The following is a 13,628-nucleotide window of genomic DNA, read 5'->3' on the forward strand; positions in this document are numbered from 1 at the left end:
CCTTCTACACAAATGGACAAAAAACCAAGGAGAAATCCCTTGGACTAATGACATCTATGGCTCTTATTTCAGACATGCTCCTTGTTCCTAAGGCACCTTGTGATAAATCCTCTGTAGAGTGGCTTTAGTAGGGATAATGAAACAAGAAGGAAGAGTATAAGCAGTGGGGATAAAAGTGAACTCATTTAGGGATTAATTCTCTACTCTAATTCCCCACATGAATCAGTAAGTCTTTCAGCAACTAGGCATTTAACAAGGTTCATCTCTAACACACCTCACCAGGTCCAGCACCACAATAACTGAGCCACTGCAGGCCACAGTTGAAGGTTACATGCACACATGGTTACAAGGAGACGAGTGCACAGGGTAGAGCAAAAAAGAAAGGTGTGTTGCTGTCTTTACACTCAGTTGCATACAAACTTCACTTTCTTCTTAGATCCTGAAGTCAGACAACTAAGCTCTCTCTCTCTTATGCATTTTCACCTTATCTGTTCATGTAAGTGGCTCATTACCAACAATCAATCTAACACCAATATCCTTACACAAGAGTCTATGTTATATGCCTCCAAAGAGTTTGTGAGTAAATTAAATCAGTACAAGTGGTCCCTGATTTAAGAGATCTTTCACTGTCCTCAGTAAAACACATCCATTTTAAACTCCTGCTGCTACATTACACCTAAAAGAAAAAAAACCAAAACAACAAACCCAAACCAAAGACCACACAAAACCAACAACAATGGAAATCTTATGACCTTTGGCATAAATAATGCCCAACAGATTGTACCCATTGTTATAAATGAACAATTATACAAACGAATTTTTATGCAAGTCCTGAACTACATGACTGGCATATCTCTGTCTGAACATGTAGATCTTATTGCTAGATCTAAATTATATTCAAAACAAAATGGAAAACAATTTTTTGCTTTCACAAAAGCAAACCCAAAATGCAAAGAAGCTTCTTCCTTGATTTAACTTTTTTGATTTTTCCACAATACACAGGGAGAAGAAACACATTTTAAAAATCTGACATCTTCCTTCCACGGAAACAAGGAAGGAATGTTCCCTTCTCAAGGATTAATTTCCCTCTCTGAATTGCAACTCCTTTTTAATTAATTTTTCTTTCTAGACCCAAAGTCTAGTTCCAAAAGTCTGCAAATAGAAGGGTTTCCATCACTGCCTCAGCCAGATAGGAGGGTTGGGTACAAATCCAGGAGATCCACCAAACAGAAAAAGAAGGCATGAAAAATAAGGTTACTTGTCTGAACCAACTATGGGTTTGATTTTGAATGGGAATGGCTGCTATTAATCACTAGCCACACAGACAAGCTATTGGATTTATGAGAAATTAATGAAGACTATAGACCCTTCCAAAGAGAAGTTGTCCCTTGCGTAGTGAATGCTATCTGAACACCTGAGAAACAACATACTCATGTAATGTGGAAATTAAAAAAATCATAAGCAAAAAGAGGAATTATCCTGTACAACTGTGAAGCTTCTGTTTCCTGCAGATGAAATACTCTGTGCCTAAAACTACTTGTGTTCATAAGAGATAGCAGATACTTCTAGGAAACTTAAGCTTCTGGTGTGAGTAACACACCAAATGCTTTTGGTTCCACTGCAGCAGGCCTATCTATGGGCACACTGTATTTGCAGTCCAGGCACATGCTGGTTGGGATGACAAACCATATTCAATGCTCAAGTGGTCTTAACTCAGTGAAACAAGGGAGATGGGCACAGTTCCTAAAAAGTGACCTGAGCTGCCTTATAGGTTGGTCCACACTTCAGAAAGCTAGAACTGAGCAATAGGACTGCCATCTGCAGTGCAACTCATCTAAACTAAAACCACTAATGGCTTGAAAACTAGCACATACTATTTATGTGCCAGTGAGGGATCAAAATTGGTTGTGAGGCAGGCCATACTTCTTACAATATGACAAAATGTAATTCAAACCTTAATGTGAGCAACACATGGACAGGAGGGGGAAGTAGCTGCAAGTCAGCAACAGGAAGGCCATGCTGTAAGGGAAACAGTCTTTTAGTGGAGATGACCCACTAGCCGGCAATAAGCTGTGCAACTGAGTACAATAATTGACTTCATTGTAAATAGATCCTAGTTATAAAGTGGAGTAGGTGCCAGACAGTGCATCGTACATTAACCTACAATACACGCAGGGTTCTGTGGAACTCCCAGCAAAGGACCAAAGGCAGTCATTGAGTGGTGCAGTGCTGACAGTGTGGTCAGACTGAAGGGTCTTTCCTATCTTATTCTGTTTAGTGCCTAGGAACTTGATAGACAGGGACTATTAAAAAAAAAAAAAAAAAAAGACAGCACCTTACCCCCACTGCTCAGGCCTGATTCAAGTGCTGTACAAAGGCCACAGGATGGTCCTTCATGTCCCCCAGGAGAGGCTAAAGGCAGGAATAGTCCTCCCCAAGCTGCTAAATGGAAGAGCATCTTACTCTGACAGATACCAAGCTCTGTATACTGATGCTGTTCTGTCTCCCTGCAAGGTTGCCCTGTGGTTGCCCCACTTGAATAAGGCAGCTTTGCAGCCCCCCTTCACCGAGGTGCGCTTGCTTTTTCAGAGCCCAAAGCAGCAACAACTCTGCTCTTCACACTGACCAACTCTGCTCCCTGCCTGCTCACTCAGAAAACCGCTGTGCTGCAACCAGTGTTCTTTGCATTTCCACTCCTCTTGCTCCCAGCTTGGGCTGCTCTATTGTAGACTGACTAATCTCTCTCTTACCATTTTAACCTACTAAGTGCTCCATAGCAGGGAATAAGTAAGCAGAGATAGTTAAAAGAAGAGCTTGAATATGGAGCAAATTGAACAGCATTATAATATATCCTTAATAAGAAATATGCATCCCTCCTATGAGAGTGAAGTCTTTGGCTTTAACTACCCAAAATCAGTTTGTCCATCATTCCTCTCAATAGAAGGAACAAGTAAGGGTGCTTTACCTGGAGGATTTAAAACTCAGAATTCTACTGGAATTACCATGCAAACAGCTATTTTGTGTCTCTGCAGAGGTATCAAAAAATGCAAATACAGCAGTATTCTTAGAAAAGAGAATGATTTCAATTTTAAAGTATTAAAATAAACAAGTTACAGATAAACATGATTTAAAATTCATCTCTGAAGGATTAACTTAATCCTTGTTCAACTCTGCCAGTATTTGAGCAGAAGGTGATCACCAATGCCACCACTAGCCACAAAAACATGCCAAGGAACTCCACCCTTTACCACGTAATCAGGGTTAGCAATGGCCTTGCTGATTCTGATACATAGAAAGGATTGTTTAAATCCCATATCTTTCGAGTTTCTGAGCAGAGATGCTCTTCTCTAACAAGACCTTTGCAACAGCAATAGCAGCAGACAAGCTACACTTCTCTGGGGAGCCTTTTTTCCTTGCTACATATGATATTATCCAGCTGGCAGCAATACCAGTGAACCAACATGCTGCTACTGTGAAATACTTCCTATTTTTTGGCTGCACTCCAACCTTCTCATATTTACTCAGCACAGCAGTAATTTCTTCTCCTTCACATCTGGATTACAGAAAAACTTTTGGCGGTCACCAAAGTTTTAATCATCCACATACCCCTACAATCAACAGGTGTAACATCCAATTCTTAATCTGTAGGGAAACCTTCTTATGGACTTGTAGGAGTGCACCCTCTCTTCCACCCCTGTTCGAACACATGCTGTGACTGCTGTCCGGGGCTGCCTGCTGTAGTATGGGCAAGCCACTGCAGCGAGGGCTTCCGCTGGCCAGCTGCGCCCCCACCCGCACCAGTGAAGGAAGCACTAGGTGCTGGTGACATGTAGTGGTGGTAAGTGATGACATCTAGGTGGCTAGGTGACAAGCCAGCTGTGCTTTTGGCTCACTGCACTGACAGCTACCCTCTAGTGATGCAGATACAGCAGGAAAGTTGGAAAAGTTACTCACAAAATAGTAACAGATCAAAAATAATTTTCACTTCATTTTGTACCAGCGCAACAGATTGAAACCACAACCACCTGAACGTGGGCTCTGGGCATTTACCAGCTGTGACATGAAGGCCCAGCCCGATGCCTGCACAGAGCAGATCTCCCAAAGTTTTACAGAAAGAGCAGCTGCCTGTGGACAGCCAGGCAGACACAGCTACCTTTCTCCACTGGGACAGAAGGGAAGGAGGGCATGGGGAGAAACCAATTAGTGTCTGAAGAAGAGCCGGCAGAATTGTGCCTTGGTTCCGTCACACAGCAGTGCCCATCAGGCAGTACCAGGGTTGGGTGGCAGCCTGCGACATTCACCATTACCTGCCTGCTGTCCCTGCCCTTCCCTTTAGCTCAGCTAGTGTAATAGACATGAAAGAACAGAGTCTTATTGCGGAGGAGAGAGTATGAGTTGTCAAATTTCAGCAGGTAGATGCCCTCGCCTGGGTACTCGTGGCTGCCTGCCTGCACCTCCCGATGGCTGTTCCTCCGATATACTGGCATGATCTCTCCGTAGCGGTTCCGCAGATAGCTTTTGGAGCCTCTTTCCACATCACCAACAGGGGCGAGTCCTAAATGGGAGAGAGGAGATAAGTAAGTAGGATGAGAGAGAGGAGACAAGTAAGCAAGCTAGAGCCAGTTAAGCTACTAGGTTGTCCAGAAAAAGAATCATAGAATACTTAGGGTTGGAAAGGACATTAAGATCATCTAGTTCCAACCCCCCTGCCATGGGCAGGGACACCTCACAATAAACCATGCCACCCAAGGCCTCATCCAGCCTGGCCTTGAACACCGCCAAGGATGGAGCATTAACAACCTCCCTGGGCAACCCATTCCAGTGCCTCACCACCCTCACAGTAAAGGATTTCTTCCTTATATCCAATCTAAACTTCCCCTGTTTAAGTTTAAACCTGTTACCCCTTGTCCTGTCACTACAGTCCCCAGCATCCTTGTAGATCAAGACAAGAATGCAGCAGAGGCATGCAAGTATATGGCTGGCTAACTGTAACAGCATTACCCACAGTGTCTGCTCTGACCTTTTTGAAAGGAATACCCACAAAGTCCAGCTTTCCTTACCATGACAAAGGACATGCCAAGAACCAGTTCTCTTTGGAATATAGATGGGATAGTATCCACTTGCCTGCCAGCCTGGTCTCCTCTCCCTGGACTTACCTTTTAGACCCTTACTTTATATGCACAGTACTGGACCAGCGATACAGGCTTGAAGCAAAAGAAAGGCAGGAAAGCTCTTAGCTATAACCTCACTGGGTTTATGTCTTCAGTCACTTTTCCAAGAGAATTCCTCATACAGAAACTTAGCCCTTACTGGAAAACCTGCAAAATTAATTTCAGACACCAACTCCCCAGCTACTCTGGTCACACATATGCTGAAGCCACAGAACAGGCAACATCACTGTGTGTTTCACAAGTACAAAGACACAGATAGCAATCCTCTAAAATGCAGTCAGCAGGAGCTACTGATGGGGGGGGACGGGGGGACAGACAGGAACCAACAAAAAACCAAACAAACAAAATATCAGAACAACAAAACAACCACCAACAAAACAAAAAAACACCCCAATAACAAAACAACCAACCAAAAAGCCCAGAAACAAAACCTTTTTGCCTCTACTCACCACCAGAAATTTCTCAGCCTGAGAGGTTAAGAAAACTGGCCAAGTTAAAATTTGAGACCCTAATCTTTTTATCAGCTACAAGCTGAACAAGTGAATTCTGATCTTATTTTTCAATGTGTTCAATTTTAAGAATGCTCTTGGGAAAGAACAGCCACTGACATACACTGAAGCAGGAAGGGCTAAGTGCTTTCTCATCTCAGCCTAACCAAAACCACAAAAGGCTGCAGAGATAATAAACGGGCTGAGTAAACAAAGTAGATGGAAATTACAACATCTGACAGTCTCAGCAGCGTATCAACAAGCACCACAAATTAACCCTTACAAGCTCTGCACTAACCTTCGTTTTCCTCCTCCTCCTCTTCATCCTCCTCATCACTGGACTCGCTGACCTGAACGGTAATGGCAGTGCTAGTAACTGTGGTCCAGTCAAAGTAGACTCCAAAACCAATGTCGTAGTCATCTGTAGCAAACTCCCAGCAAATGCATTTCCCATGAGGATGGGTTGGCACACGGACTGTCACCACCTCACCTCGCTTCACCACCATCCGGCCATTCTTCTCCCTTCCCACCTTGGCTTTGAATTCCTTCGTCTTCTCAGTGGTCCACATGGTGGGTGGAGCCAGAGGGGGAGGCTGAGCTGAGACAAGGGAAAAGATCATGGGCTCACCTGACTTTTCACTACTGACAAACTGTTACCTGAAAACACTGAAGCTATTTCCAACAAGGCTTTTGCACTCTAGACCCTGCCCCCAGAAACCCTGGACATGAAGCTTTCCTACTCACTATCCAAGAGCCCAAATTTCCAGCAGGAATTAGCAGTGTCTCAAGGATAGCCTCTGCTCTTCTTCTCTAGGCAGGACAGGCACTTAAAAAGTCCTTTCAGGACTCACCTTTCCTCTGTTCACCAAGGAGACCTGCAGTCTCCAGCTCAGCTGAAAGGATATCCACAGCACCAGTGTGATCTGACTGAATCATGACTATATCTCCTGCTCCTTGAGGTACGTGGTAGTTGGTCATTCGAACAACAGCTTCCTGCACAAAGTACATAAGAAACACAGTCACAAAGACCATCATGGTAAGAAAGTCCCTAGCTGGATTTAAAACAGCATATTAGTAATTCAGGCATCTTTCTGAAGCCAAGTCAGACCCTGCAGAAACTTCTATTAGTTAAAAAGAACTATCTAGCTTCAAGACACCTCTCTGCCTTTTTTCCCCCCCAGCAAAGTCATGAACTTTGAAGTCAAATGCTGTGTTTGTCTCACAAATCACACACCCCTAGGCCTCCCTGTGAGCCCCTGGGCAGGCACATCTTTGCATCTGCCTCAGAGTTAATTGTCACCTCTCAACAAAGCAAAACCTTTGCAGATTATGACACTTGGAAAAATTTCCTAAGACACAATTTCTCTAAGGAAAGCTTTTCAGCTCTATGTGCATCTGTACTACAGCGACAATCAAGATGTCCTTTGCTGCACACTAGTTAAAAGTGAACCTGGTTGACTAGGGCCAGCCGTCTTTCCTCATATATGCAAGCTCACAGTTCCTGAGCTGGGTGCTACTTGTGTGGGTTTTCCCAACTATATCTGTAACACAAACAAATTGGCTGCTCACCAAACAAAACAAAAGACAGCAGTCACTTTCAGCTCCTTCTTCCATGCATCTGCAAGATGGGAATTCCCAGAAGCCCCAAACAAGAGGCAAAAAGTAAGAATCACCTTGAAGCCTTAGCAAGCCAAAACTGCAAGGAAGTGAGGACTGGCCAAAGACACAAGAGGGATTTTGCAAATCAGACTGAATCTATGTTATAACACTACTTTTGTCTTAACACAACCTTTAAAGCCTCAATCCCATAGCCATAAGATAGCAGTAGGGTGGAAGAACTATTGCTGCACCTCTGTCCTTGCTTTCAGACATAAGAAACACACACCTACCTTTTTGAAGGACTGGATTTCATCAGGCAGCTTCTCTTCTAGTTCAGACACTTCCCGGTCCTCCAAAGTGCCAGCTCCTTCCTTGGAATCCTCTGTCGTGCCTGCATTCACGAGCGACCCAGTCTGTGACCTTTCAGATGAAGAGCACTACAATTCAGCACTTGCACCCAGGACACAGCCAGCAGAGGAATCACTCTGCCCTGGAACTGAAATTTAAATAGACTGAAGGGAACAAGCTTCTGTGGTGAGCACCTGCCATCTGCACACAGACCCCTTTGTACCCTAGTTCTGCCCTCATCTCTAGGTGGCTATCTTCCACGTGAGCCAGAGGGAGCAACTTCAGTGAGATACGTTGTATTTACCATCCTTTAGACCGCAGTAATTCCCTGCGCTCACGGCACAGCGTGCCAGCTCACCAACACCAAGTACAGAAAACAGTAGCAAATTTCTGCTCAAGAAGAGACATCTTCATTTATGCTAGCTACTACATGATATCTGCATACTCTATCAGAGGCTAACTGGATCAGTGAAGATTCAAAACATTTTTGACAGCCATCCTGAAAACGCCTTCCATTTTAGTGGCCCATTATGTCTTTTTTATTATCAGTCCCCAGGGATACAGGGAACACCCAGGTGTCTCTCTGCCATTTTCGAATATGCCACGCAGACAAGCAAGCCATGAGACATAGAGCAGCAGCACAGTAACAGCAAAGAGGTTCAAGTACTGCACTGTGACACGAAGAAATGGGCATGTTAAAACAAAAAGAAAGGTATGTAGCAGGAAGAGAATGGGCAAGAAAGCAAATATTTCTGAAATTCATTCTCTGCTGAGGGTTTTCTTCTAAATTATATTAAAAGAATGCTGCATGTTGTTTATAGCTGGAAAGAGTTATCATCCCAGCTGAACTCAGATGGAAGCCAGAAGAGTCTCTTCTAACATACTCTCAGGTAGAGCGTGAAACTTCCATGAGAAGCAACCTAGTCTTTAGTAAGAATAGAAACAGTTGTCCTTTCGAAAAGCAAAGCCTTCTCACAGCACTATAAAGCCAATCTCAACTGCTTTGAGATGAGAACACTACTAAGAGAAAATATGTGCATTTCCTCAAATGTCTCCTTTCAGAAATGAGAAATTCTCATTAGCAAGGGATTAGGCTCTCAGTATAGTGTGGAATAGTTTAAAAAAAAAAATAACAGAAGAACCCCATACACAGCTCAACTCGGACATATTCTTTCCTGCATCCTTAGAGAAGACTAGTACAGGCCAAATGTGGCTTTTGTTTCCAAATCTTTACTCTTATGGCAACAGAGATTTTATCCAGAAATAAAGCCATTTCTTACTTAAATTCTCTGAACAGTATGATAAACTTCCCTGGGAATGGCATGATAGACCAGAAGGTCTGCAAGAACAATACAAATGAGCTGAATACCAGGATACACAAAATGGCAGCAGATGAACAATATAAGAAGGGACACTTGTAAGGGACAATTTTATAAAGGAAGAACTCTCACAGTGACCTCTAACAATTTCTCTCTGAATCCAGGAAAAATTTTTACTTCTATGCCGTTGTTTTCCAGCCCATTTGCTTTTTAGCTTAGCAGTTGCATGATCACACCTAGAAGGGCTATTTGGTCACTTGCTACTACAGGGGCACACGTCTGCTCAGAAGGCTCTTCATCAACACAGGAGCTAACATCTTGGGAATTTTTTCTTCCAGGCACCACTGAAGCCCAAGACATTCACTGAAAGATTAGCAAGGGCTACACAAGTTTTACAAGCAGTTTACAAAGACAGGGTTCAGCTGATTCCTTTTCAAACAACTCACACTTGCGGACAACCCTCATTCTTTTCAATGGGGATTAAGTTAGACAAATTTATCAGGTACATCTACAAGTATCCAGTATCTACTGTGGCCATGTCCCTCACAGTCTGTATTAATCTCTTTGAAGAAAACTCAAGGACATAATAAAGAGATGGAAAAACAGGTTTGGAGTCAAGAAGGCTCATGCAGATGCCATTAACAAACCCACATGGCATCAAACTGCTATTTTAGCAAGAAGGGTGGTTTGATGGTGGTGATGGGGGTTGTTCTGGATTTTTTTTCCCCCTCTTTTTCAGTGTGGTTGTGGTTTATCTACTGTGTGATTCAATTAAATCATTTCTGAAATTGTATCCTGTGCAACAAATGTATGATGGCAAATGAAACTCCACTGCATATAGTATTAGTGCTTGTAACCAGTGCAATTTCTCAGTCACAAACACCACAAGCCAAACACATAGCAACAAGCCAAACATCTGGTAACAGGGCTGATCAGCAGCATTAATGACGGTGTGACACAGAAAACAGAGTGAAGAAAAAAAACCCAAAACATTGACAAGAAAACACTAAAAGGTGTTTTCTTGCTCAGCTCCCACCAGAATTATAGACAGTGTGAATGCTTAATTATTAAGGAATCCTTCAAACTAGAGAAAATTTCCTGCTGAAAGTTTATTAGCTCTTAAAATGGACTACAAAAGCTTGCAGGGCTCCTTCTAAGCTGAATGATTCTGTCATTTGAACAGCTGAGCCATTTATTCAACATTACTTCATAAGTTTTAAAACAACCTTAAGGCTGTCAGAACAGCCCCTCCTATACTGATTCTGGTATACGGTGTCCCAAAGCAGACAATTGAGTCTCCAGTCCCTTCTCTTCACCTACACAGAATCAACGGCCACATGGAGGAGGTCACAGGGGTGAAGCAGACTGCCATGCATGTGGGCCACAATACACAAGAAGATCTTCCTACCTGCTCTGCAAAGTGCTGGATTCCAAAGAATCAATCAGCTGATCTGCAGGCTCTGTCTTTTGGGCTAAGTCTTCATTTTCTAACAACAAACAATATACAGAGAGAAGGTGAAAAAAACTTTTGTCTGGAGAATACACAGATAGGATGAAAAAAATCACAGCCAGCAGTCAAATGCTGACAAGGTCACATGGCCGTGGAATGAAGAGCTGTGCCAACCAGTTTTTCACGTTCAGCTATATCTATCACCTTGTAGAACAAAGATTTTTAATTTCCTCAACCCCAAGAAAGGAAGAACAAAAAACCATGCATGTTTTTCACGCAGAACCACTCTCGGAAGCAGGGTTTGCTCAGGAACCTTCAATCCTCGCTTTAGAAGGCCAGAACGAGGCCAAATTTCATCATGTAAAACCATGCTGATAAAGCCCTGGAAAAAAATCATGCCGTGGTTCCCACAGGGCACTGATGGGATGGAAATTCCTAGCTCACTGCTAAAAGGACTGTCTATAAAGATAACTCTAGGTCTCCCCTGAGTCTCCTGATCTCTGGGAAAGCTCTGTCCCCATGCAACTGCAGTACACGCTCCACTGCCCCGCTGTATGGTCGCATTAAGGCAGCGAACTGGGCACGGACAAGTTCCAGCTTTTGCAGCTCTCTGATGACGTCTTACAGGAGCTGGGCGTTTGGAAGAGTCAGTCTGGAGCTGGGAGGCACCTCCAGCCCACAGCACCAAGCCCCCAGCAGAGACCATCCGGCTCCCGGCTAGATTGGGCCTCTTTCACAAGGGAAAGCTTCCTGTCCCTAATAAACCCCCATCAGCGCTTGCTCGTTCCACTGCCGGGAAGAAACATCGGGAACTGCTCCTGTAGTTTCGGGCGCTGGAGCAGCAGGCGAGCCCAGCACCCTGTTCACAGAGGGGCCGGGGTCCCCGTAAGCGCGGGTGCCAGCTGCAGAAGCCAACCCACCCGGTACCGCAAATGGTAGCCAGCGACTAACTCCCGATGCTACTCTTCGCCAGAGGTACCCTATTTTCACCGGAGCAAACTGACACCGTGGAAAAACGGCTTCTCCGGGAGAAAGGAGGAAACCCATCACGGAAACTCACGGCGTTCTCCGCTGTTAAAATACGTGTTCCCGGGCCCGCAGCCCCTCAGGCACTGCCCGGCGTCCCCTCGGGCAGCTCAGCCCAGCCCACCCCGCCGCCGGGGAGGGGGATGCTCCTCCTCAGGGACCCCGGCCGGGATGCAAGCGCTCGCCCCAGACAGGGCAGCGCGAAAGCGGGCAGCCGCTCCCGCTCTCCCCCGCGGCCAGCCCGGCTGCTCCCTCCCCTGCCGAGCCCGTACCTGAGAGACCCTGTGCCGCGGGTCCATCCGGCGCCCCGGCAGCCAGGGGTTCGAAGCAGGAGCCGGCGGCGGCGGCCGCCAGCACGGCCGACATGGGCAAGGCTGAACGGGCGGTCGGCGCGCGCGAGGCCGAAGGCGACAGCCAGCCGCGGCGGAAAGAGCCGAGTGGAGCCGAAGCGCTGCGACCGACGGCGGAAACACCCGAGCAAGAGCAGCCGACAGAAACCGAGTGGGCGCACGTGAGCCTGGCGGTAGGTGGTGGCTCGATGCTCGCTCCTCTGCCTCCCCCCTCAACAACGCAACCAATCAAAACCTAGTTCGCAGAGCCAGCGGGACGGGGGCTGACCGCGTGGAAGGGGGTCGGGAGGGAACAAGGGATTACCTCCAGGAAGTCGCAGTTGCCATGGGAACAGGGCCCCGGGAGGACGCTTTACCGTGCCGGCCTGGGGACAGCGCTGATGGAGCAGAGCCCGGGGACCGCGGGGCCGGAGCCCGCCTGCCCCTTCCTGGCCTGGACCGCCGAGGAGGTGGCCCAATGGGTGGTGCAGCTCGGCTTCCCTCAATACGAGGTGCGGGGTCTTGCCCGGGCGGGAAGCTCCCGCCTGAACCGGTGGCCCTGAGCTCTGTGTGTACGTCAGCGTGCGTGAGTGCTGACGGAGGGCCGGCAGTGGCCGAGGGCGACCCGGGCCCACTCGCCTTCCTCTCTGCTTTATTGCTCAGGAGTGCTTCAGGGCCAACGGCATCACTGGCCGCAGACTCATCCTCGTGAACTGCTCCAACCTCCCCGCCATAGGTGTCAAGGACTTCAGCCACATGCAGGTGCGAGCCGCCACGGTTCCCAGAGCCCCCTCCTCAGCCTCTCGGAGCCCAGCTCTGATCTTTTATGCTTGCAAGCCACCTAGGCCACAGTCTGTCCACCGAGGCCTCGATGGATCACTTGTATCCCTTGAGTCTTTTGAGGTATAAATCCTTAGCTGGCTGGAGATTGTGGGCTTCCTCTCTGGGACACCTAGAGTGCATCAGAAGTGCTTGGCCTTTCGTTAAGCCTATGTTGCTCCTCTTGCCCCACAAAGTTGCATAGCCAGATGCACGTGCCTTGCTTAGATATCCCTCAGAACTAATTTTTTTTTCAGTAATTTTCAACTTACTCATAGAACTTTTAAAAATCTAGTCAGATTTAACCTGCAGCAATTGAGCCACCAATCTCAAGCAGCAGAAGGGCAACATGTTATTACTTCCTTGTTTCACACTTCACTGAACACAAACAGCATCTGTCTCTTTCTTGGTTTATAAACATGTAATTGTCTAGTCATTTTCCTTTCAAACCTACATCTTTTGTTTAACAAACACTCATAGTTAAGCTAACTGGTAGGCTGAAGTTTGGGGCTACAGCTTCCTGAAAGTTCAGAAAATAAGAAAGTTGACTTAAATTTCACTACCCTCCTTCCTGTCCCTACTGGAAACCACAGAGGGATTCAGGCCTGCATTTACAGACCCAAAGCCTTTTTTTCACATCATAATTTAAAGTTGCTTTCCCCAAAACAAGAGGACACAAGGTAAGAGTTCAAATAACCAGGAAGAGAGAAAAATCTTTATGCTCCAATGACTATAGTATGAACACTTTTAGTTTTATTCTAGAGCACCAAAAAGCTATTTCCCCATGGTTCTGTCTGGCTGCACAATCAACCATTTGAAACAAAATATGCCACCAAAAACCTTGCCTAGTGCCATGACTTTGTTGGTTAGAGGAGAAGGCATCAAATTATAATCCTTATTCTTTCAGTCAGGAGCCCTTTGAGAGCATTTCTAGACAGAAAGCAGAGACAGCCTTTTTTAGTCATTTGTACTTACCAAAGATAGCATAATTTTATAAGCTTTGAAAACCTCAGCCTCAATTTGGGATAAAGGGATTATGCATGGTGGTAATATAACTGCTGAGAAACACTAAGCTATGG

General features: G+C 45.8%; 1 protein-coding gene across 1 annotated transcript; it reads right to left on the reverse strand.

Moving 5' to 3' along the window:
- Nucleotides 1-1,247: 1,247 nt before the first annotated feature.
- On the reverse strand, nt 1,248-11,772 carry TMED8 (transmembrane p24 trafficking protein family member 8). The gene is made up of 6 exons (XM_080618599.1): nt 11,674-11,772; nt 10,334-10,412; nt 7,549-7,678; nt 6,511-6,652; nt 5,958-6,257; nt 1,248-4,555 (listed from the first exon to the last, which is right to left on the reverse strand). The coding sequence occupies exons 1-6, from the start codon at nt 11,765-11,767 to the stop codon at nt 4,338-4,340; spliced, it is 963 nt and encodes a 320-aa protein (XP_080474725.1). The 5' UTR covers nt 11,768-11,772; the 3' UTR covers nt 1,248-4,337.
- Between the last annotated feature and the right edge of the window lie 1,856 nt (nt 11,773-13,628).

The sequence above is a fragment of the Psittacula echo genome (genome assembly GCF_963264785.1).
Source record: "Psittacula echo genome assembly, chromosome: 5".
Taxonomy (NCBI): domain Eukaryota; kingdom Metazoa; phylum Chordata; class Aves; order Psittaciformes; family Psittacidae; genus Psittacula; species Psittacula echo.